Raw genomic sequence first — 21560 nt, 5'->3', positions numbered from 1 at the left:
CGCCGCGATCGGCGAGCCCGCCAGCGGGGCTAGGGAACGCGCCGCGGCCGGCGAACCCGGCGGCGGGGCTAGGGAAGGCGGCGCGCCGCGGCCGGCGAGCCCGGCGGCGGGGCTAGGGAACGCGCCGCGGCCGGCGAGCCCGGCGGAGGTGCTAGGGAAGGCGGCGCGCCGCGATCGGCGAGCCCGCCAGCGGGGCTAGGGAACGCGCCGCGGCCGGCGAACCCGGCGGCGGGGCTAGGGAAGGCGGCGCGCCGCGGCCGGCGAGCCCGCCAGCGGGGCTAGGGAACGCGCCGCGGCCGGCGAACCCGGCGGCGGGGCTAGGGAAGGCGGCGCGCCGCGGCCGGCGAGCCCAGCGGAGGTGCTAGGGAAGGCGGCGCGCCGCGGCCGGCGAGCCCGGCGGCGGGGCTAGGGAACGCGCCGCGGCCGGCGAACCCGGCGGCGGGGCTAGGGAAGGCGGCGCGCCGCGGCCGGCGAGCCCGGCGGAGGTGCTAGGGAAGGCGGCGCGCCGCGGCCGGCGAGCCCGGCGGCGGGGCTAGGGAACGCGCCGCGGCCGGCGAACCCGGCGGCGGGGCTAGGGAACGCGGCGCGCCGTGGCCGGCGAGCCCGCCGGCGGGGCTAGGGAAGGCGGCGCGCCGCGGCCGGCGAGCCCGGCGGCGGGGCTAGGGAAGGCGGCAGCGGGGCGGTGCTGACGGGAGAGGGGGGCCAGCGAGCCCGGCGGCGGCGGCAGTACCACCCGGCCAGCCCCGCCGAGCCGTGGCGCTGAGCTGGGCCACCCGGCCCCGTCGGCAACCATGAGCGGGCCGAGCCTGCCTGGCCCCGCCCCGAGCCAGTAAAGCCCGCTATGCCGCGATCCTCTTACTAATTGGCCAATTTGTGAAAGCTGCGCACGGATTCTCGCTACGAACGAAAGTGCGGCTAATATTCGGGGTGCGGCTTATCTATTGACAAAGACAGCAACATTGTCGAGGCACCGGGGGTGCGGCTTATAATCCGTGCGGCTTGTATTCGTGAAACTACTGTACTTCGGATCATCCTCAAAGAAGAACAAAACATTATTGCCAAAAAATTAAATCTCCACGGCATGTTCAACTAAGGCGCACTGTTTTGTGGTTTTTTTTTTTTTTTCGTATGATTAATCCACTGCAAAAAGAGACGCCCGTATCAGGGGCAGATGAAGCCGCCCGGGAGCCGGCTGCGGGGATGTTGGGTCCCGGCGCGGGGCACTCAGCCGAGCCATCACCAAGGTCAGGGAGGTGGTGCTGAGGCCCAGGCCACCAGCCCCCGGCCGGGCCCCGAGCGCCATCCGGGCACAGACGCCCGGCCGCCGGCAGCCCCGCACTCCCGGGGGGAATCTGCTGCTGGCCCCGGCAGGGCCGGGTGCTGGGGCCGGCTGCCCGGGGCCGGTCTACACAGCCGGGCCGCACCGACGCTCCCGCCCCAGCCCCCGCGGCGCTCAGGGCCGGATCGTCCGCCGAGCGCCCGGGCCCAGCCCGACGGGGCCGGCCCCGAGGGCTCCACGCCGCGCCGCGGGGAGGCGGCGGGGGAGAGGCGGGGCGGGGAGAGGCGGTGCCAGGCGGGCGGGGCCCGAGCTCGGCGGGGCTGTGGCAGTGGCAGTGGCGGTGGCAGTGGTCAGGACCGGGCGAGTTGGAGCGAGCGGCGGCAGTGGTACAGCTGCGGCGGCAGCATGGCTTCATCGCAGGGGAAGAACGAGCTGCTTTTCGCCGACTGGATGGCAGCGCTGCCCGCCAGCCTCCACAGCACCCCTCTCACCAACCTGGCCATCCCCGGTGGGTGCTGTCGGCTCCCCGCCCCGCGGCCGCCCTGCGCCGGGAAGGCGAAGCGCTCGGCGCGGTTCAGAGCTCCACGCCGCTGTGGAGGCGGCGCGCTCGGCCGCGCGGAGCTGCGCGGAGATCCCTTACCGCGCTGCCGCGGAGCTCCGTGCCTGTCCCTTACTGCGCTGCTGGGGGGCTCCGCGCACATCCCTTGCCGCGCTGCCGGGGGGCCCCGTGCCTGTCCCTTGCCGCGCTGCCTGTGGGAGTGGGTGGGAGCGAGCGGCGCTGGTAGGGCAGAGGCGCCGGCGGGACGCGGCTCCGGCGGCTCCGCGCTGTGAGCGGCTGTGGGGCGGCGGGTGCGGAGTGCGCGGCTCTCCTGGTGTCGGAGAGGGAAGGGAGCGTGTTCCCGTACCGCCGGACTGGCATAACAGCCCGAGCAGTAAACCTCGCCTAGTAAACCTCGGCTAGGACCGAAATGCCACATAGTGCCCCTTTCCCCGTAAACTTGTGCGACGAGGTCGGTCGGAGCAGGGACGGACGCAGGGCTGCGGCTGCGGGAGGGGAGGCAGGCTGCGGCAGTGTGCGGCTTCGTGTCATGTCGCTGTCAGAAAACGCTCCATCTCAACACAATTTTAAAGAAGATGAGGGATGGCAGGTGACGGTGTTCAGACTATGAACTCTTTCCTGTCCTCTCTGTATTTTTTTTCTGTAAGATATTAACTGTGTTTGTAGACTTAGGCAAAATACATGTTAGAATGCAAACCAGTAATGGATTCTGGTGATCTCTGGTTTGAGGGAGTACCTCACGGTTTTGCAAGATCCTTTTACCAGCATTCTTCCTTTTTAAGGTGTCTTAACTGGAATGAGGTTTCAGAGATGCTGAAGCTCTAATGTCTTTTAAGCTTCTTATGAGAAATGTTCACTTCTTGCAAGTTTCGTGTAATAGCTGCTTGTGTTACGCCAGTTTTTATAACGCTAAAGATACTTTATGACACTATAATAGCAGCTGATACTTGCGAAAATGTTTTTTCTATGGTTTCATTTAGACATAGGTGTGCTCTTCTAAAATTCTCTTAGTTTCTTACGATTTACACGAGCTGTATCTAATATTTTACTTGCTACACTGAGTATACACTGTTGAATATATCCTGTATAAAATTGTGTTCCTCTAAGGCATAGGAACCCAACATCTATAATTATTACATCAAATTCCTTTGGAGCTTTATTAAGATTATTATCTTTCAGTATAATAACTTTTCATTAACCCACAGACTATGGAATGCTCTTATAGACTATTGGCATGATGAGAAATTACTCTCTTTTGGATGCATGGTGGTTTTTCAGGTTAAATGTATTGTTTTAGAGGCTATTTCCTGGTTTGAGGAGATATGATAAAACTTAACTTGCTTTCAAATGCAAAAAAATTGCCTTTGTTATGCATCACCATTAAGTGGCTTCCTCTACCGAAGGAAGCATCATGAGGCTGTTACTGGTACATCCATCTCACCAAGATCTCTCTTACTTTCTCAAAGCCTCTTTCTAAAAATTGTCCACAGTTTTTTGCAGTGGTCATTTCTCGGAGATTTGGCAGTAATAATACAAGCTTTCACACCCTGTTAACGTGTTTAAATTAAAAACAAACAAACCAACCGACTTACAGTGAGCTGTGCCAGTTAATCCCTATATAGCCTTTAGCAGTGGGCAAGTTCTGCAGGCTGTAAGTGCAGAGTCTGATCCCTTACATTGGCAGCATGATTTTGTTCATGTAACAGCAATGCACACAGACTTGCTCTTTGTGAAATTAGCAGAAAAACTTACATGATTTGAGTGGCATTGTGTTAAGACCTTTGAATTTTGTCCTTCTGTTAGTGTAAATTGACATAGACCTCTTATCTGCCTGTCTCACTTCTAAAATGTCAGGTATGGCAAACAGTGTTATTGGGAGAGTGGTAATGTAGTTCATATGAATTTGTCAGCTAGGGAGCATGGAACACAGACTATAGGTATCAGTGCAGTTTAAATACTATCTTTTCACAGTAGATTTATTATTATATTCAACATATGATGTGGACATGCACAGTATTTAGTACAAGGGATAACATGGGATTGGTTTCATCCTTTAATAAGAAATAATATTTAGAGGGAAGTCTTCTCCCATGTGTCTACAGTTGAGCATTAATAATGTGTGCATAATAGCTGTTAGCATGTAACTAGTATTCAAGTAGTTAATGCAAGGTATGTGTGTAATCCAAACCTTCATGTGTCAAAGCTTCATAGTTATAACTTGCAAGTTTTTCACTGTTTTTGAAGTTAGTGTGTAAGTGCTAAAGTATTCATAGCATTTTATTTACATTGCCTTTTTTTTTCTCCTTAAAAGAAGAAGTTAACAGTACATTTTTTTATTTTTTTTTTCCAGCAGGATTTAAACTTCCCTTGCGCATTAGGAATACTGATTTTGACCTTAATTCAGCTGGATGAAATTCAATTCTGGAGCCAGAGTTCAACAGTCAGTCCAATGCTGATGTTGAAGAAAACAAACTAATAGCTGGAAAATGTTAGAATGAATTTTTCATTTACAAAGGGTGTTCCACTGTATTAAGGGGGAAATGTTGATTTAGAAATAACCCGTACATTTCTCATTGTGTCAAAGGAATGCTTGGAACTGATGTGATACACTCCGTTTTCTTTGCACAGACATGCTTGTATCATTTTCTGTTGCAAAGAGAAGCACAAACCCCATCATATTCTGTCATGACTGTATTAAACAATATTGTTGAAGGAATGTTCTGTTTATAATGTTTAAAAGCGTTGCTCACACCCTTTTATTGTTCAGTTGCTAAGCTAATGCAGGTAAAAATTTATACTATTTACGACCCCTTACACTTTTGTAAATAACAAATCCATGCTGGATTTTGCTAGTATTTCAGTAAGATACTCTACTAATTTCATTCTCCACAGTTCTAGCTAGGTCCTTTTGTTTTCCCAACTGCAGGAACCGTCTAGATGAGACAAAAATTTCTAATATAGCATGTGCCGTCTTTGTTTGTTAGAAACTTTTGTATTTGAATTTCTTCCAAATATGATGATGATACATTTTTGTGAGGTTTTCTTCTTTCATTTAGCTGACTATGTCTGTGTTCTCTTATGCTCCAGGTGGAAGATTTTCCTCAGGTGGTAATGGTAGCAAATAGCAGTCTTTCGAAGTGAAATACAGTCTTTGTAAATAAAATAATCTGTTAGTTTCCAGAAAATGCCACACATATTTAATCTTCTTTTACTATGACAATTAGAATAATGAAATAATATATTCTTAGGGCATTGGGTCAAGGTGTACGTCTTCTAGTGCTTGCAAACTTCTTTTTGTGTTAAAGGATCTGCCTGGCTAAACTCTGAACAGTTTGGCTAAGAAAAAGGTGGCGGACTGTGGAGTCTGGTCTGTGGGGGGAGGATATGTTTCAGTAGTTGATAAAATGTGGCTTTTTCATTGCCTGTGCCTCTTTGACCAGGATAAGAAATAGGTTTTTGTAGGCATTGCATGTTTACAGGACTGAAATCTTCGTGCTCCCAAGCTGAGGCTGAAAGGTGAGGTATGGAGAACCTGTGTATTCTGCTGTATCAAAGCACCTTCCTTAATCTGAGTTGATCATGTCAGTTATGTGCAGTGCAGTAAATAGACATCAGTAGGCAGCATTTCCTTATGAATTGTTCCACTTACTGATCAATAAACTTTCTTACTGACAGTCTTTAAATACGTGTCTAGTTTAATATCAGAGTCTTTGTACAAATAATTTGTGTAATCATTGTTGCCTTTTCGCCAAGTGCTAATATTCCAAGACTCTGAGAAGTCCACAAAAATAATTGATTATGGAAAAGAGTATTTTCTTCCATAAATAACCCATCCCTTCACCAAAACTGGTACTAACCATATGGGTAGTTTTGATGCATGCTAGGGGCATAACTTTCCTGAGCTGTGATTCTTCAGGCTTTTGTTCATAGGAGAGTTTCTGATTTCCTTGTGCAGATGAAACCTCTGACCTCAGCATGTATTCTTGTTGCTTGAAGATGCAGCATGAACACTACTTTTCTTGTGAAAAGTATTTACCCAACACCTCATTGGCTTCTGTGGTTTTTCAGATGGCATTTTTTTTATTTTATTTTGACATATAAAGTTATTTGTCCATCAACTGGAAAGCAATTGCTATACACAGTAGAACTAGCTTGGCTCTCCTCAAATAAGACACACTTGTCAGGTGGAATTTTTTAATACTACCCATCTTTAGAAAAAAACTCTGAGACTTGAAATTTGTTTCCCGCTATCATCATACTATGAAAAGAAAGAATAAGACTTCATATGGAGTTATTACACAAAGAGGAGGGTGAGTGTTAGGGTAAAATGTCATAGATGTATTAGGATATTGAAGATGTTATGGGGAGACTTGGGAAAAGCACGTTAATGCAACTGGAATACATTAGCCTTTTTTGTGAATGATAGCACTGCTATGTTGACATAACTGCTCTATTTCAAATATTTTAACTTTCATTCTAATAGCTTGCAAATGTTCAAGTGATATTTTGTGTTTTGGACAGACATTCCTCATTCTCAGATCTGTGGGGAAATTCTGCCATCTTAAAAAAGGCTGTAAATTCTTCCCTGTTGGTTATGTAGACAGAGAGCATTTCCACTGTTTAAATGTTATTGGAAAACTCTTTAATTTTGATCTTGAGTAGCTGATGATTTGGATTTCATTTAAGAGTGAAGGGTGATTGTCTTTGAGAAGCAGGATCTATTTCACCCTTGTCTGTCTGCTCACGTTCAGCAGAATATGCCTGCTTCACTTGCTTGGGTCCAATTCTGTACAAAATCAGCTTTGCCTAGAACTGTAAAATGATGATGCAGGTAAAATTATGAATAAAACTGTAATGCAAATTGCCCATTAGCTTTTGACATACATATGTACCTGGAAGAGTTGTATTTTTTTCTGCTGTGCCTTGTACTCAATTTTCAGTGTTTTTCTACTAGAAATAAGTAGCTTATGCTTTCTTTTCTGATCAGTAAATGAGCAAATAGCAGATAGCTCTTTTTAAATTTGTTGACAGTCTTCTTTTTACATCAATCACAAAACAGTTTCTCACTGGCCTGGCACATATTAATGTGTAATTTCTGACCCTTTCAGGAATATTTCTGTATGATACAGTTTCCTGTGGCCTTTGCCATTAATTTCTCCTGCTGTGACATGTTTCTAGCACACGCAAAATAAAGCTTTTTAGTTACTCACACTGCCGTAAAAATCAAACAGTTCAAACCCTTCGGTTACTTGCCCATCTGCTACCAGAGGTAATTCGAAACGCCTTTGCTTGGTTTCCCAACAGGGGCTGTTCATTAATCCAGCAATCTCTGTCCACTGTGTCTCCTGCGGCTCGGTTCCAGCAGAACTGCCTTCTCCAGCCTGCCTTGCATCCTGCCACTGTGGCAGGTGTGGCAGAGGGAACAGCTTTATTGCCATCTGGAATTACTTCTGTCTTTCCAACTCAATGAACTGCTGGGGTTTTTTATCTCTTGTCTGAAAATTTCTTGATTGTTCTGTGTATCCAAATTGCCCTTACCTTCTGATGGTCTTTAACTTTGTGTTTGGTGTGTGTTTTATGTTTGATAACTTCCTATGTTTCTTACTGTAGTGCAGCTTGAACTCTTGTCTTTCATGCAAAATAGATCTTACTTTGAAGATGCTCTACTGTGAGACACACTCAACGGTGTAAGTAGTTTAAAATGCAGGTCCTAGATAGGCAGAGTTATTCAGACTGTAACTTTAAACCCCTTAAGAGTGCTGTGCAATCTCTTCTACTGTTCTGTATAGAAATAATTATTAAAATGTTCCCTGCTTTTTTATAAATTAATTTATAATTTATAAATACCATTCAGATTTAGTAGACAGATTTGTGTTTAACCATTTTACTCTTCAAAAAGCAACCAGTTCCAAGGAGAATAACTTTCATTCCCATCTTGTCCTTTCGTCAGAGTAGGTTCAAATTACAGGTGCTTAATTTGTGAAGATCTCCTTGTGCAATCCCTACAGTATAGCCCTTGGGATACTGCAGACAATATAATTGGGAAGAAATGTGGCTCAAAATCTGAAGGTCTGGATTTTAATCTAAGTTTTTGCAAACTTGAATGGTTTTTCATTTGAACTTGGTTTGATATTTTCCGTTATTTTGAACAGCTGTATAGTGTCAGCTAATAGCTGTGCATAAAGGCTGAAATATATAATTTCATTTTAGAAAGTCCAGATTTCTGTTTTTCTGTCTATTTTAATACCATCTCAGTTTTCACCATAATCTAATTTAAAACAAATTGCTAAAACAGTTTTCAGAGGCTTTGCTGTCCTTTGAAACAGTGTCTCCATATTAAATAAAATTAATCTTTGGTTCATCCAGTCTCTTACCTGGTTAGCTCACATACCTCATGCTTAAATGCTTAGTGTTTCAGCTGTGGAAATAAAATGTTGCAGAATACTGAAAAAAGATACAGGATGGAAAGAAGAAATGGATTTTCTTTGTTGTGATTCCAGGCTTTGCTCCCTTCTGTCGCTTAGGATGTTTCAGATGATTGGAGATACATGATGTGTGCTGCTGCCATCATGGCAAAAACCCATCCATGAAGTCTACTGCATTATGAATTTTGCTTCTAATTTTTAAAAAAGCGAGGATAAAGGACACTTAACTAATCTAGCCTTTAATAAATTCTGTAGCCATTTTTTTAAACCAAAACAAACTCTAGTGAGATGAATAGTCTTTATGCTTTCCCTTACTATCATGCTGTCATCCATAGTGGTTTTGTGTTTGAATAGAATTTTGAAAAAGAAATCCTATTAAACATTTGACTTTTTATTTATACATTGGCAACCATGCAGCTTGGTTTTATAATTAGGAAAGGTTGCTAAACTGGGATTTAAGTGAGAGTAAGAAAAATACAGAAAAGATGAGTCACATGTGCAATCGAATTAATGCTTTCGACCCTCAAAGATTATTAGTTTTGTTTGTTATGCTAAATCCTGATGTTAGAAGTTGGACCTTCAAAATACATGCTTCAAAAATACATGGTTTAGGCTAGTCTGGGTGTTCACACTAAAACCAAATGGCATATTTGTATCTCTCCTGAACCAGCATGTAATTAGAATTGTCTTCTGGTGTTTCACTCAGATGCCTACCTTTAAAAGGTGGAAGAGAAATGGAAGAATTTGACACATTTTCATTAACTGTGAAGCTGCTGAAGATCTTAAGATGGCTGTTAGAAATCTTAAGACACCTGCTAGAAATCTCTGCCCTGTTTTCTGATTTGTAGGTTGGGTCTGGTAATCTCAAGGACACCACTGATACTGAGGCTGGCCTTGCTTGTAGGAGGACAGCTGGGTTGGGAAGTCAGCTCAGTGGGTTATGGAAGATTTCACTGACCCCTAGACTGTGCTTTGGAAGAAATGGTATTTGGTTTATATTGCAAAGTTCACAAAAGCTTTTGGTGGAGTGCTACTTTCATGCTATCCAAAAGTTGCTTTGTCAGTGGGGAAGTTTGAGCAGGTGCTCATTCTAGGTGCTAGCACAGGAATCCCAAGAGATTTGCTGTTTTGGGATCAGTCTTTCTCTCGGTTGAAATCCTCAAATTTTTCAAGACTATTCTAATTGTGTAGGTAATGTTCACAAATACTGTATCAGAAGCTATGCAAGCTGGGGTAGTGGTGTTTCTTTGTGTTTCATGTGTGAGAACGCATGTTCCCATCATGTGATCCAAAAATGTGTGACAGTTGGATGGGTTCCCTTGATGTGCCTGCATCTCCAAAGGTGCTTGTCTCTGTGTGGTGGGCACAGGATATCACTTTGAAGCTGCTGCAGGAGGCACCTGCCAGTTGCTTTTTCCATTGCTGGAAAGCAATGAAATTTATGTTGGCACTCTGCATGGCACTGTGGTAGTGGTAGGGGTAATTCATTCTCTGGGGTGGAACAAACAGGCTGGATGAAGCTGGTTTTGAACAGAAATTCCCCAGATAACCTAAGCCGTAAAAAGGGTGAGGAGGGTACAGGAAAAAAATCTAGGTCGGACACTGAGTATTCTTTGCATTCATCTGCATCCTCACTGCACTAAAAAGCAGTTTTGGGGGGTTGCATCAGTATTTTTTGGTATAGGAAACTTGCATGTTTAAATTCAGGACACTTAGACCATGTGAATCCAAACCTGGAATTGTGTGTCTTGGGCCATGTTTGTGTGTTTGGTTTGGTTTGGTTTGTTTTTAATGCTTTAACTTTTCCCCCACCTTGTATAGTTCTCTCACCATTTCTGTCGTTGAAGTGAATCTTTGCCAGTGGGATGGAAATACTCAATTTTGATGAACTGTAATCTGCAAAGCATTGCTCAGTTGGAGTTTTACCTTCCTCTGCTTCTGGTGCAAAATTGACAACTGTTCTTTCAAGTAGAAGAGATCACCTCAAAACAGGTCCTCTCCAGGTTGGGAATGGGCAACACATGTCTAGACATGCTTCAAGGCTTATCTAGGAGTGCAGGCTCTTGCTGTGAGAGGGAGCTGGACTCCTGCCTTTAGCTGAGTGTTATTTAGTTCGTGTGCCGAGTGAGTGTTTTGAGAAACATTTTATAAGTTGACAATACATAAAGAGAAAACAAGCCAGCTTCAGTAATTTTTGGATGTAGCTGTATTATAGGGGAAACAAGCCAAGGGACACTGTGAAGGGCATGAACAGCACATGTAGAAAAGAATGCTGTTACTTCTGCTGTGTGTAAGGTGGAATTTCCTTTAGAAATCATATAATGGAATATGGAGAAAACTGGGATTTCTAAGATAAGTTTTAATGAACTGGCTAGTGATGTTTCAGGCTTTCCTTGCTGAAAACAGCATATGAAGCAATAAAACTAGCACTGACTTCTTTGAGAGCTTAGGATTGTGTGGTGGTGGTAGTACCACTAAGAAATGGTTGGTTTTTGTGCCATCATGTGTTTGGCCCTGTCACATCCTCCTGCCCTGCAGGGGTCAAAACAAGTCACTGTAAGGTTGAGTGGTCTGGTCCCTATTGGGATTTCAGTTCCTAGCTGCTTATTAATATGCTTTGTACAGCACAGAATTCTTACTGTTTCTTTTGAGGCTGCATCCTTCACAAAACCAAGAGTAATCTCTGCTATTTGAAAGTGAGTTCAGTTTTGCAGGAGAGCCCTGTTTGTATCTGTATAAATAAGCAGAAGGAGGTTTAAATTGAAACGGTTAAACTGAGTGAAGGTCGAGGTCTAGGGCCAGGGGGAGAAGTGCTGAACTGAAGGGAGATTAAAGGTGCACTTAGTCCAGTGTCTTGATTGTGGTGTTTCCTCTGGTATGTATCATGGAAAAGGTTCAAGGACAAGGTGAGAATAAAGGGATATTTCCCCCTACACATATCGTTTTACTCTTCTGGCCTGTGTCGTTTTCAGAAATGGATTTTACCTTTATTCAGTTTGGCTCTCCCAGATGTGCTGAGAAAGATAGTTTCCTAATCTTCAAGCCATCTATCCTAGACTGTGAATTACCTTGAATTTTCCCTCTGAGAAGGAAGATGATGGTGCTTTGTTGTAATTTTTAGGTTTTATTAATTGGTTTCATATTTCAAAAGCTATTCAGAAGTGCTGATAAACAAATTCCTTGAAAGCAGCGACTCCAAGTCAAGTGGCAGATAATGCCTTTTCATTTTGAAATTGCTGTTGTCTACAAGAGCATGCTGTTCTTGCAACGCAGAAACCAAGAAGCAAAATGCAATCCGTTTTACATCTCACTTTCCATCAGGTGTTACCTCAGCTCTGTCTTAAGTGTGGGATACAGGCCAGAAATAGTTAGAGGATATGTAAAACCGATAGAGATATGAAGAAGTATCTTAATTGGAAATGACATTTGAAAGTAAGTGGGGATAGGGTAACATGCCTGGTTTTTTCCCTACTAGATTAAAACAGTGCTTACAAGTTATTATGTAAGACAAAGTAATGTGTTTTAAAAATTCCTGGCAAACCAGGAAAGATCCAGGGGGAGAGAAGGCAACTATTATGTTCAAAGTGAACTTTTTTTCTTAAGTTCTACTTAGTTCATGGTTTGGGTGTTTTTTTTCCCTTTGGATTAGTTTTCAGCAGTTTATTGAACAACAGGATTCACTCACTGAGAGGAGAAGTTTTGACATGAATCTAACCAAGTCTGGTTTCCCACTGCCTTATAACATGTGTAAATGCAGGTGTGTATGAAATGTCACTAAATCAGAGCAATAACTGTTTTTACTTTGTGCACTATTCAGGGTGGAACTAAGTCTGCCTCAGTTAGCTCTTGATGAATAAATTGCTCTAAACAGCTGAAGAAAGCAGTGCTGACTGGATGATGAACTTAAATATGGCCCTCTAAAGCACCCAATGTAATGCATTTGTCAGAAATAAAAGTACCAGCTTATGTTGCTTATAGTCTTTAAGTGAACCGTTATAAATAGCTACATTAAAGAAAAAAAAATTTATTTATAGAAGGAAAAAATCACAAGATTTATGGTTCAGCTTTATCCAAAAATTGCATTATCTTTGCTTATGACCTAAATATAAATCAGGGCACAACAAAAGAAAAGCAGGTTTGGGGATTTTACCTATAGCATTGCAAAATCAGTTGACACATACACTGTGATGACTAATGGTGCTAGATTAAACCCTTATGTACAGAAGAGGAGGAAATAGCATGTAGTCTAATTGATTATTTTGAGGCTGAAATACCACTAAGTAATATTTTGGGTTTTGTCTGTATTGTAATGGTGTTTGAGGTAGTAGGCCTTTCACAGACTTGCTCCTTTTTACTGTAGAAAATAACGTGTATTAACATTTATTTGTAACAATACACTTTAATATTTAGACCAAAGTATTTCAAAAACAAGCTAGCTTATTTTCAAAGTCTTAACATATATTTTAAGATGTTGATGTAAATGAGGTCTGGAGAACTCTTGAACAAGAGTAAGTAAAGGTTGAAATTTTTGGGTTTTGTCTTCCAGTGCAGATGTGGATTTTTTTCCTGGAATTACTGTGCAATAGAGATAGGCATTGAAACAGAGAATACTCTTCAAGAAAGGACTGTAAAAGTTGGGTTATTTGAGTCTGCATATGGTTGTTTCATAACAGCAGTATTGCTCTGTTTTCTGAAGCCCTGGAACACCAAGGCTCATCATACCTCTTTTGAACAGCTTCTTCCGAAAGACCAATCTGCTTCCTTTGGTCTCTGATCTAAGCTGGATTTTCATGTTGCACTGTTGTGTGATGGCTTGAAAACAGATAATTTAAATTATGCTGAGGAAAACAGAAAAGTAGCTGTCAAAAACACTGCATGGATTTCTGTATCACATTGAAGGTAAGGATTTATGGAGTTTTTGATACCTGGGCTGGGCACTGAGAAGAGTAGTAGAGCTAGAGATCCTTGAGACATCACAGTGCAAGTGATCAAACATGGTGACTTCGACGTTAGTTCTGCCAAATAAATACAGCTCTACACCAGCATGTAAAAAAACCCCATGACTGGTGGTGGGGATGGTCTAGGACAGGATTTCTGACTAATGGCTTTTACTGATGCTTGAGCCAAAGACATAGGCTTAAAGCTTGTCTGAAAGAAATGGTCAGAGCATGGAAAGTGTGTGCATATTTTAACCATCTCCATAGCCTCCATTTTAAACACAAATTACACAGGATTCATTTTCTCTATTATGACAGGATGTTTTCCATGTTTTGTTGACAGGAATACTAAATTACTTGATTAAAATAGAGGATGCTGAGGCAGGGATAGAAAATGAGTCTGTGTTTTATTGATCTTAATTTATAGACTTGACCTTTAAACCATGCATTTTCCTAAGGACAGAGGAGAAAGAGGGTATACAAAGCTTCTCATAAGAGCAGACGTGTTAGGTTTTTGTGTCTTGTACATGAGATCTGTGTGCTTTGCACTGTGTCATACCAGCAGGGAAAGGAAACATTGTTCAGAGGAAAGCAACACATGTGTATCAAATGTGATGGCATACAAAGCACTGCATTGCATCACCCACCTCTGAAGTGGCCTCTGAAAAGAAGGACCAGTCAGAGGTGAGACCAGGCTGTAAGTGGTTTGGCAGATCTCCATGATTTAGAGAGTGAGCTGCAGGAGATAAGGTTTCTGGCCTCACTTGGAAATCAAATAAAGTTACAGCAGCTCCAGCTAAATGGGAGGTTTGCAAGCTCTGCAGAGCAAGGGAGGCCAGTTAGCAGCACAGTCTGAGTTCCATTAGGGGTTGTTGTGTGCCGTCTTGGAGTTACGTGCAAGCACTGCCTCGACACTGCACTGGATGTTCCTTGGTGGCATCTGGAGTACTTCGTCCCCTTTCAGTCTGGGAACCACTGACAGCTGGTTTTATCTGCATCCTTCAGTCACTTGTGCAGAGAACCAAAGTGTGGAATTGTTTCCTTATGTGAAGGTTATTGAGCAAGCTGCATATTGCTCTAATCATTAATGTATTCTAGTGGGGAGAGAGGCAAGGTGTGAGCACTTGGGAGCCTCATGAGCATTGCCTGAAAGAATGAAGGCACCTGTAGGTTCATCCATGCTCCCAAAATGATGCAAGAGAGAGAATAAAGTGAAAAAAAAGAAGCAAATATTCTGAAGGCTGAAGGTATGTAGATGAGCCATTTAGATTACTACCCTAAATCTCTGCCTGGAGAGTAGGGGGTGAGCACTGCCAGATTTAGCTCCATCTCTTTGCAAAGCATTGCTTCAGAAAGCATCTAGAGCATAGCCCAGGAGTCTTTTGTTGGCCGATTTTGCTTTGAAGACTTCAGAAAAAGTTAAGGAAAACCTGTGCTCATAAAGAGGGGACACAGGTGTTAATTACACTGATGTTGGGGAAAATAAGTGAAATTTACAGTAATAAGACCCACATTTTACTGCTAAATAATAGGATATACCCAGGCATTTCACCAGCTGCTGCTAAGTTTTTTGTGGTCTCTGAAAAGGCTATTTTACTTCTGCTCTTCTTATGTGTGCTCTGAAAATATGCATTGCTGTGATACCCCTGGCTAGTAAATTTTGTGCTCAGGACCCCTGTTTAGAGAGAAGAGTCTGTATACCATTGCAGCCCAGGCCTTACTTTAAAAAAATGTGGAAGAATCTGCTATGAAATTTTGGTAAAGTGAGTGATAAACCATGCAGGTAAAAGGTTTCTGCAAGCTCACAGCAGAATGGGGCTGTGTTCTGCCAATTTGGTGCTGCAATAAAACAATGTTGCAGTATTGAAGTACAGTAATTTGACGATTATAAGGCGCACCATTTTGACTAAAATTTTGGTCCGAACCCAGAAATGTGGCTTATAATCAGGTGCGGTTTATATATGGACAAAGAACAAAAAGTTGCTGTTTTAGTTTGGAGGACAGGTGTCTGCTGGGAAAGGCAGGAGCTTCTCTTTGAAATGGAGAATGTAAACCCCCTCCCTCCAAATTATTATAATTTTGAAATCAAGGGGCTTTCAGGCAAAGATATGGGAATAGGAATAACAGTTCTTTTCTAGGGAAATTAAAATAGAAATACAGTACTACAAAGAAACAAACTGCAAACCCTGACAAATTCAGAGTACAGCCTGACACCCCGTCAGGCAGGGTGTTGGTAGCAGTCCCATTAAATGGTGGCTGCATCCTCCTGCAGTGACAGATGTGATTCAGTTGAAGCAGTGCTCCTGCAGAAGGTGCAGTTTCCCTCTGGAGGTCCAGTGGTGATGTGGAGAAATCCAGTTTTCCTCTGGAGTCCAGTGGAGAAAGGGGCTCCCTTAGTGTCCCAAAACCTCTGTTTTTATCTTGGTAAGAAATTTTGGGCTCTTCCCCCTGGCTGGAGCAACTTCCAATGGGATGCAGTAATTTTATCAGTCCCACAGTGGGACTCAATGGCCATTAGCAGAAAATGACTGGCTGGAGGAAGGATGGGTTGTGAAAAGATAAAGAACAATGCCCTGCCTGGTTTCAATGGATGGTCCATTAGCAGAATATCTCCCATGGAGATAAGGATCACTGCCCCCACCCTCAACAGATGGTGATAGAATAGATACCTTTCATCACACTCTGTATTGTAACCCAAGACAGTGATCGTGAAGTTACTGTACTTAATGAGTGCCAAGCTAGGATGTGTAAAGTGAAAACTGTTGACAAAACTTTTTTCATGCTTTCAATCTTTTATAGCTTTAATTTAAATCAGAATATCAAATTACTGAAGCCCTAAAAGGATAAGCCTGCTGTTGCACACTTCCTGCTGCTCTTCTTGGTAGTGAATTCATGATGACTTCAGTCAAGGAGTGTCTTTTGGGATGAAGTATGAGGCTGAATAATGACTTTGTCAAAGCAACAGGGTAAAGCTCCTCTACAGTTGTCCTGTTCTGTATGATACTTCCTAAAAAATCCAAAATAAATCTTGGTAGCAGTGTTTGCCAGTCAGTCTGAATTGCTTGCTGGTGAAGACAGCACTGAACTGGTAGAACTGGTCAGTGAACAGGGTACTTCTTCATTTGGGTCCTGTTTTGTTTAGTATTGTTTCACTAACAACCTAGCTGAGAACAAGCTCATTATTGAAATATATAAGTAATACCAATGTAAAGAAGCACATGAAAACAGTGGCCTGTATTGTATCGCAGAAATGGACTTGATTTGGATAAAAATAAACTGAAACTCATGGTTTATTTTTAGAAGGAGGATTTAAAACATGTTAAATTCAGGAAGAGACTTGGAGAGTGGAGAGGCTGGAATTACAGGTGGGACAGGTGGGAAGAAATCATCACTGCTGTTGTTAGCTAGATCCATGGTGGTTAACGAAGATGAGGTGGGTCTGGTGTAGCTGCAAATGAGATGTAGTATTCACAGAACAGACTGAGTTAGAAGGGACTTTTAAGGCCCTGCACAGTACCATTCCTAAGAATCACATGTTAGGCTACATGTAGATAATGGCAGATGGATTCCAGGAATGCTGGTCATTGTCTGTTGCAAGCTGGCAGCATGTTGGTGGGGTTTACTCACAAGGGAGCTCTCCACAAAACACTACCAGAGACTTCTTAATAGATGAAAAATGTTCATCCATGCCTTGTTGATTTCTCTTGAATTGAGATTAATTTCTGGTAGAAAGCATTTAGAAAAAGTAGTTGAGAGAATAGCAATTAAGATGCTTTTATATTTCTTCATCAGGGACAAGTTTGGAAGGGTATTGTAAATTTAGAAAGTTTGCTGCTAATCCAGACTATGGGTGATTTACTACAACTGTTGCTGTATAAAACTTGATGCTGTGAGTGCCTTGGTAAATGGTTTTCCCATGCCATATGAAAAGCCTGGGCAGGCACTGGAATACTGAATTTTTTTACATGACTTGACTTGCTCCCTGAGCTCTTCTTTGCAGGGGGCATCTTAAGCTCTGTCAAAACACAGTACTCTTTTATAGTGAAGTTTTGTGATGAGTAGCTTTGTCTGCTAAAGAGACAATATCTGTGACCTTGGAGCCTAGATGGTTGTGTGTGTGACAGATCTGAACCAATTGAATTACATCCTGATGATTATGCAGAAGTCACTACTTATTAAGCAACAAATTTTGTATTCTTTTTCTCCTACCAGTGAGGTCTTTTCCTTGAACCAGCCTGCTGATAGGACTGTTTATACGACATGAAACCTCTCTTTAACTGGAGGTGGACAACTTCCAGCTGGGCCTTAATTAGTCCTTGGTGTAACTCAGGTGAGAAGTAAATTTATATTTTAGTTATTTGCTGGAGTCAAAGCACATTCTATCCTAGAAAAAAATTTAAAGCAGGGAAGATACTAGGAAATATATTAACAATTAAAAGTAATACTACTTTTCAATATACAGTGATACTTTGAGATTAGCTGACCCATGAGACACACCTGACCACGCACTGTGTGAGGGCAGTTCCCTAGCTGTTGTCTGTAGTTCACTTTCATCAGATTTCAGCTAGTCTGGCTCAACTATTATTTTTCAGTACTGCCTACACTGTTGTTGTTCTCTGGTAGCATTTCATCCTTAACTTCTGCAAGATCCAGACAGAAAATTTGATCTCTCCATGTGTTGTTCTGGGCTTGTGTGATAGAAATACTTCCATATGATGAAGACAAATAAAAGGTCTGGTGATTGGAAGAAATTACTAGTGTCTCCCTCTTTGAAGCTTTTCTTGTAATATATATTGAAAAAGAATTCCTGTTATTTTCAATTTGCAGTTTCTGAATATGTGTGTTAAAATGCTGGGTTACCTCTTGGGGAGTCCCCATGATACCAAATTATCTTTTTTTAAAGTAGTGATGCTGATTTTCTGAGCTGTCCCTGTATCTGCAAAGGGAAGAAGGAACCAAGCCAAAACCCCATAATCACCACAGTATTTTTTACTCTGTTCATTCTGCTTAAACAGTTCTTCCACCATTAATGCAATCCTCATTTTACCCTCATAAAGGCATTACGCCTTTCAAAGTGTGTTCGAGGTTCCAGCATGTGACAGTGTCATTCTGTATAAAAGTATGTTTTTGCCTGTGCTGTGCTCCATAATCACAATTCTCTGGTTGCCCAGGAAGAGGGTATTGCTGTTTAGTATGTTAAAGTTGAATTTCAAAGCCTCAAGAAGAGCAAATTATGAGGAATTGCTTATCCCAGCTAAGGGGAAGAGGAGGAGGCTGGCGCTACCAGCCAGCTACCATGCCCTGCCTGTGCATTTCAGTCTCTGTATCTTTGGGTGTCAGTTGAAGATTATGTCCCATAAGTTATTCCATGAGCTGTCCTTTTAAAGCTTTTGATGACACATTTTATCCTGATACTAGAAATTATTAAATCCTGAAGAGACCATTTGCTACATCAAGACCATGAAGAAAGTTGGTGTTAAGAGACCCTGTGAGAGTCATATTTTTGATGGAGCTGTCTCTTCTTACAGGGTATGAAAATGTTTCTGAGTCTGATTAAAGAATATGAGCAATGATTTTTGAGAATGGTTTTCTGGTAGGATTATAACTATCACAGCATGCTCGGGAGGTAGTCAAGAAGTGAAATATAAATGCTATTTTTCTCCGTATATATTCAGCTTGAAATTAAACTGCATGTTTTTACTGATGAGACTGCTAGAACAACTGATAGATTGAGAAATCTGTTAAAAGTGAGATCAGAGTTCTCTCCAGAAAAAGCACTCCATCTTAGTATGAGGTTTCAGAGTTGCTGTAGAGTCTATTGAACTGAATTATTTCATGGCTTGAACTGATTTCTACCATGCAAGGCAACAGTCCAGCATCAATAATCATTACCTATTGTGGCCTTAGATCTGAAATGCTCTTATGTTGTTGTCTATTTTCCAGCATTATGAGGAAAAGAACTTGGAAAGTAATAAATGCATTTCTTCATCCACAGTTGATGAAAGACAGAAAAAAAGGGAATGCTCCATTTGAGATGGAATGTCGCCATTCTCCCATTCAAAAATGGAAAGTTTTACTTCAGTCATTGAAAGTGTATTATTTCAGTAATTGCAGGCTGTATCAAACCCAAAATATTCATTTCAAACTGAGATGGTATGTTTAAAGTGATATGTAAATAGCAGTACTGCTGTGTCACCATTGTCCTGCTCTCCAAAAGTGACCATATGCAGTTACAGGGAAGAGCAAGAACAAATCTGTATACCCTAGCAGTTATGTTAGCTACTGAAACTGGCATAAACTTTGCTTTTGTTTCACTGATACACTTCTAAGTCTTTTGGTGCTGCTGAATAGAGAGATGCATGCTTTTTCAGGACCATGAAAAATGTCCATCGAGCTCTGTTCAGAGAGCCTCTCAGGTCAGCCTCTAAGGTTTTTTATTATGTGAGTTTTTCGATATGTGGAGGGCTTTCTAACTTGTATCTGGATCATTTTATGAATAAGTATTTCTTGTAAAGTATTCATTTGGGGGGAACTGAATGCCCCTGTACAGAATGCTGTACTTTACTGAAATTACACATATTAGGATTTCTTGTTGAAAGCTTTCCTTTCTGTGATGTCTGAAATACAGATTTGTTTGTTTGTTGTTTGTTTTTGGTTGGGGTTTTTTGTTTGTTTGTTTTTATCTGCTTACATTACATATTTCAGTTTTTGGGAAGTGTGGATTTAGATTAGAAGCAGAAGTCATGGGATGGAAACTCCTGGCAAAGAGCAGGAAATACTCAAGAATTAAAGTATATTCCAGCCTCCAATGTTTTAAAACCACTTCTCTTGTGGAGGAAGTTTTTGAAACTATGTTTGTTGAACATAGCCTATTCTAATATGATTTTAGCCTGAATCTGTAGATACTGTCTGTTGATCTCTGTAGGTTTTTCTGTTCTGTAAACCAGCTATGTAAAATTACTTTCCTCTAAAATACTACCTTTCAGGCACTCTTGAACAATAGAATGTGTAAGTGTAGATTGATAGTTGTACCCACATAAAAAAATAATGTTATTTCTTAGTGATTCAAAAAGACAGAAAATATTTTATGAAATGGACATGTCTTTTTAATTTAGGTCTAACAAAAATAAGCCTTTTTCTGTTACCTGCATAATCTGGAAAGTATGATAGTCTCACCACTTTGCAGAGATCTGTCAGAAACCAAACCATTATCACTACTTTTTCTTAAATAAATAAAATTTTTAAAAGTTCTTCAAGAGACAGAGGCTACTTCTGACAAGGTTATGAAAGGATGTTTCACCTCCATGACAATTTTGCTGTCTGCTTCAGGAGGAATGACTAAATGACTGTTTCACCTGTACATGCCCTGAAGCACTGAATCATTTTTTGGCATTTAAGAGCAGAACTTCGGCTTTTAGGAGCCAGAAGCAGGCAGTGATATCTGAAAATATTCACTTAGACATTATATAGAGAATATATGGGCTGGGACAATACTGCTCACCAGACTGAACAAGGAACAGTAGTTGTGGCACAGTTAACCAAGGACATTTAATCATGGCTTCAACAATTTCTTATAACTAGATTTTTTTTCTAAATTTATTTCTTCCTTTCTTATTTATGAGATTTAATTATTTGCTTTATATAACAGATAGTGTAATCACATTGACTTGTAGAATTTTTGTTTTCCTTACTCTGTCTTTTCACATTAGTTGTGGTATTTTTCATCTTCAATATTTTAAAAATCAAACTCTTATTTTGTCACATTGGAATTAGGTATTTTATCTTCTAATCCTTTTTTGGAAGAAAAAGTAATATTTGGTAAGGGTTTTTCTTTGTATTTTATTATTCCCTGTAGCAGAGTAAGATGTCAAATATTGATTGTTTAGAATGAATTTATAAACATAGACCACAGTGGGGTAGATTGTGTTAGACAGAACAAGGAGAACAAGGTATAGCAATAAGGAAATTGTTTTCAACAATCCTTTGCATTCAATTTTTCTACCTAAACTATAATCCTTTCATCATCAGAATTGCTCAGGTAGAACTGTGTTTTCAAGATATTTTATAGAAGCTTAAATTCTAGATGCTTACCCATATGCTCAAAACAGGAAAAGTCAGAATGTGAATAGGGTGCAGTGTGGCTGTGACCCTGGTTCAGTAGCTTACAAACATTTGGGAGATAGTAAATTAAAATTACAAAAAGGTCCTTCTTGAATGCCCTGACCAAGTGAACTTCCTTGAACACTTGCATAACCTTTCTTACACAAAGCAATTATGTGTGGGAAAACAATTTATGAGAGTTTACTCACCACTACTCGTAGGAGACTAAATTGATGAATCTGACTGATAAATAGGCTTCA

The 21560-nt window shown here is 41.8% G+C and overlaps 1 protein-coding gene across 2 annotated transcripts in view; it reads left to right on the top strand.

The window, feature by feature from the left end:
• The first annotated feature begins 1582 nt into the window (after positions 1–1582).
• The window catches only part of PLCXD3 (phosphatidylinositol specific phospholipase C X domain containing 3), a 78377-nt gene continuing 58399 nt past the window's right edge, over positions 1583–21560 (top strand). The window contains exons 1-2 of one of the 2 annotated variants that reach the window (XM_033086256.1): positions 1718–1787; positions 17413–17530. In XM_033086256.1, the coding sequence (XP_032942147.1) occupies positions 17461–17530 (70 nt within the window). In that variant the 5' untranslated portion in view covers positions 1718–1787; positions 17413–17460. Of the gene's footprint in view, positions 1788–17412; positions 17531–21560 lie in introns of both variants that reach the window. The other variant, XM_033086255.1, reaches the window with a different exon arrangement.

This window comes from Catharus ustulatus, chromosome Z, assembly GCF_009819885.2.
Source record: "Catharus ustulatus isolate bCatUst1 chromosome Z, bCatUst1.pri.v2, whole genome shotgun sequence".
NCBI lineage: Eukaryota > Metazoa > Chordata > Aves > Passeriformes > Turdidae > Catharus > Catharus ustulatus.
This window is presented reverse-complemented; position numbering and strand designations above follow the sequence as displayed.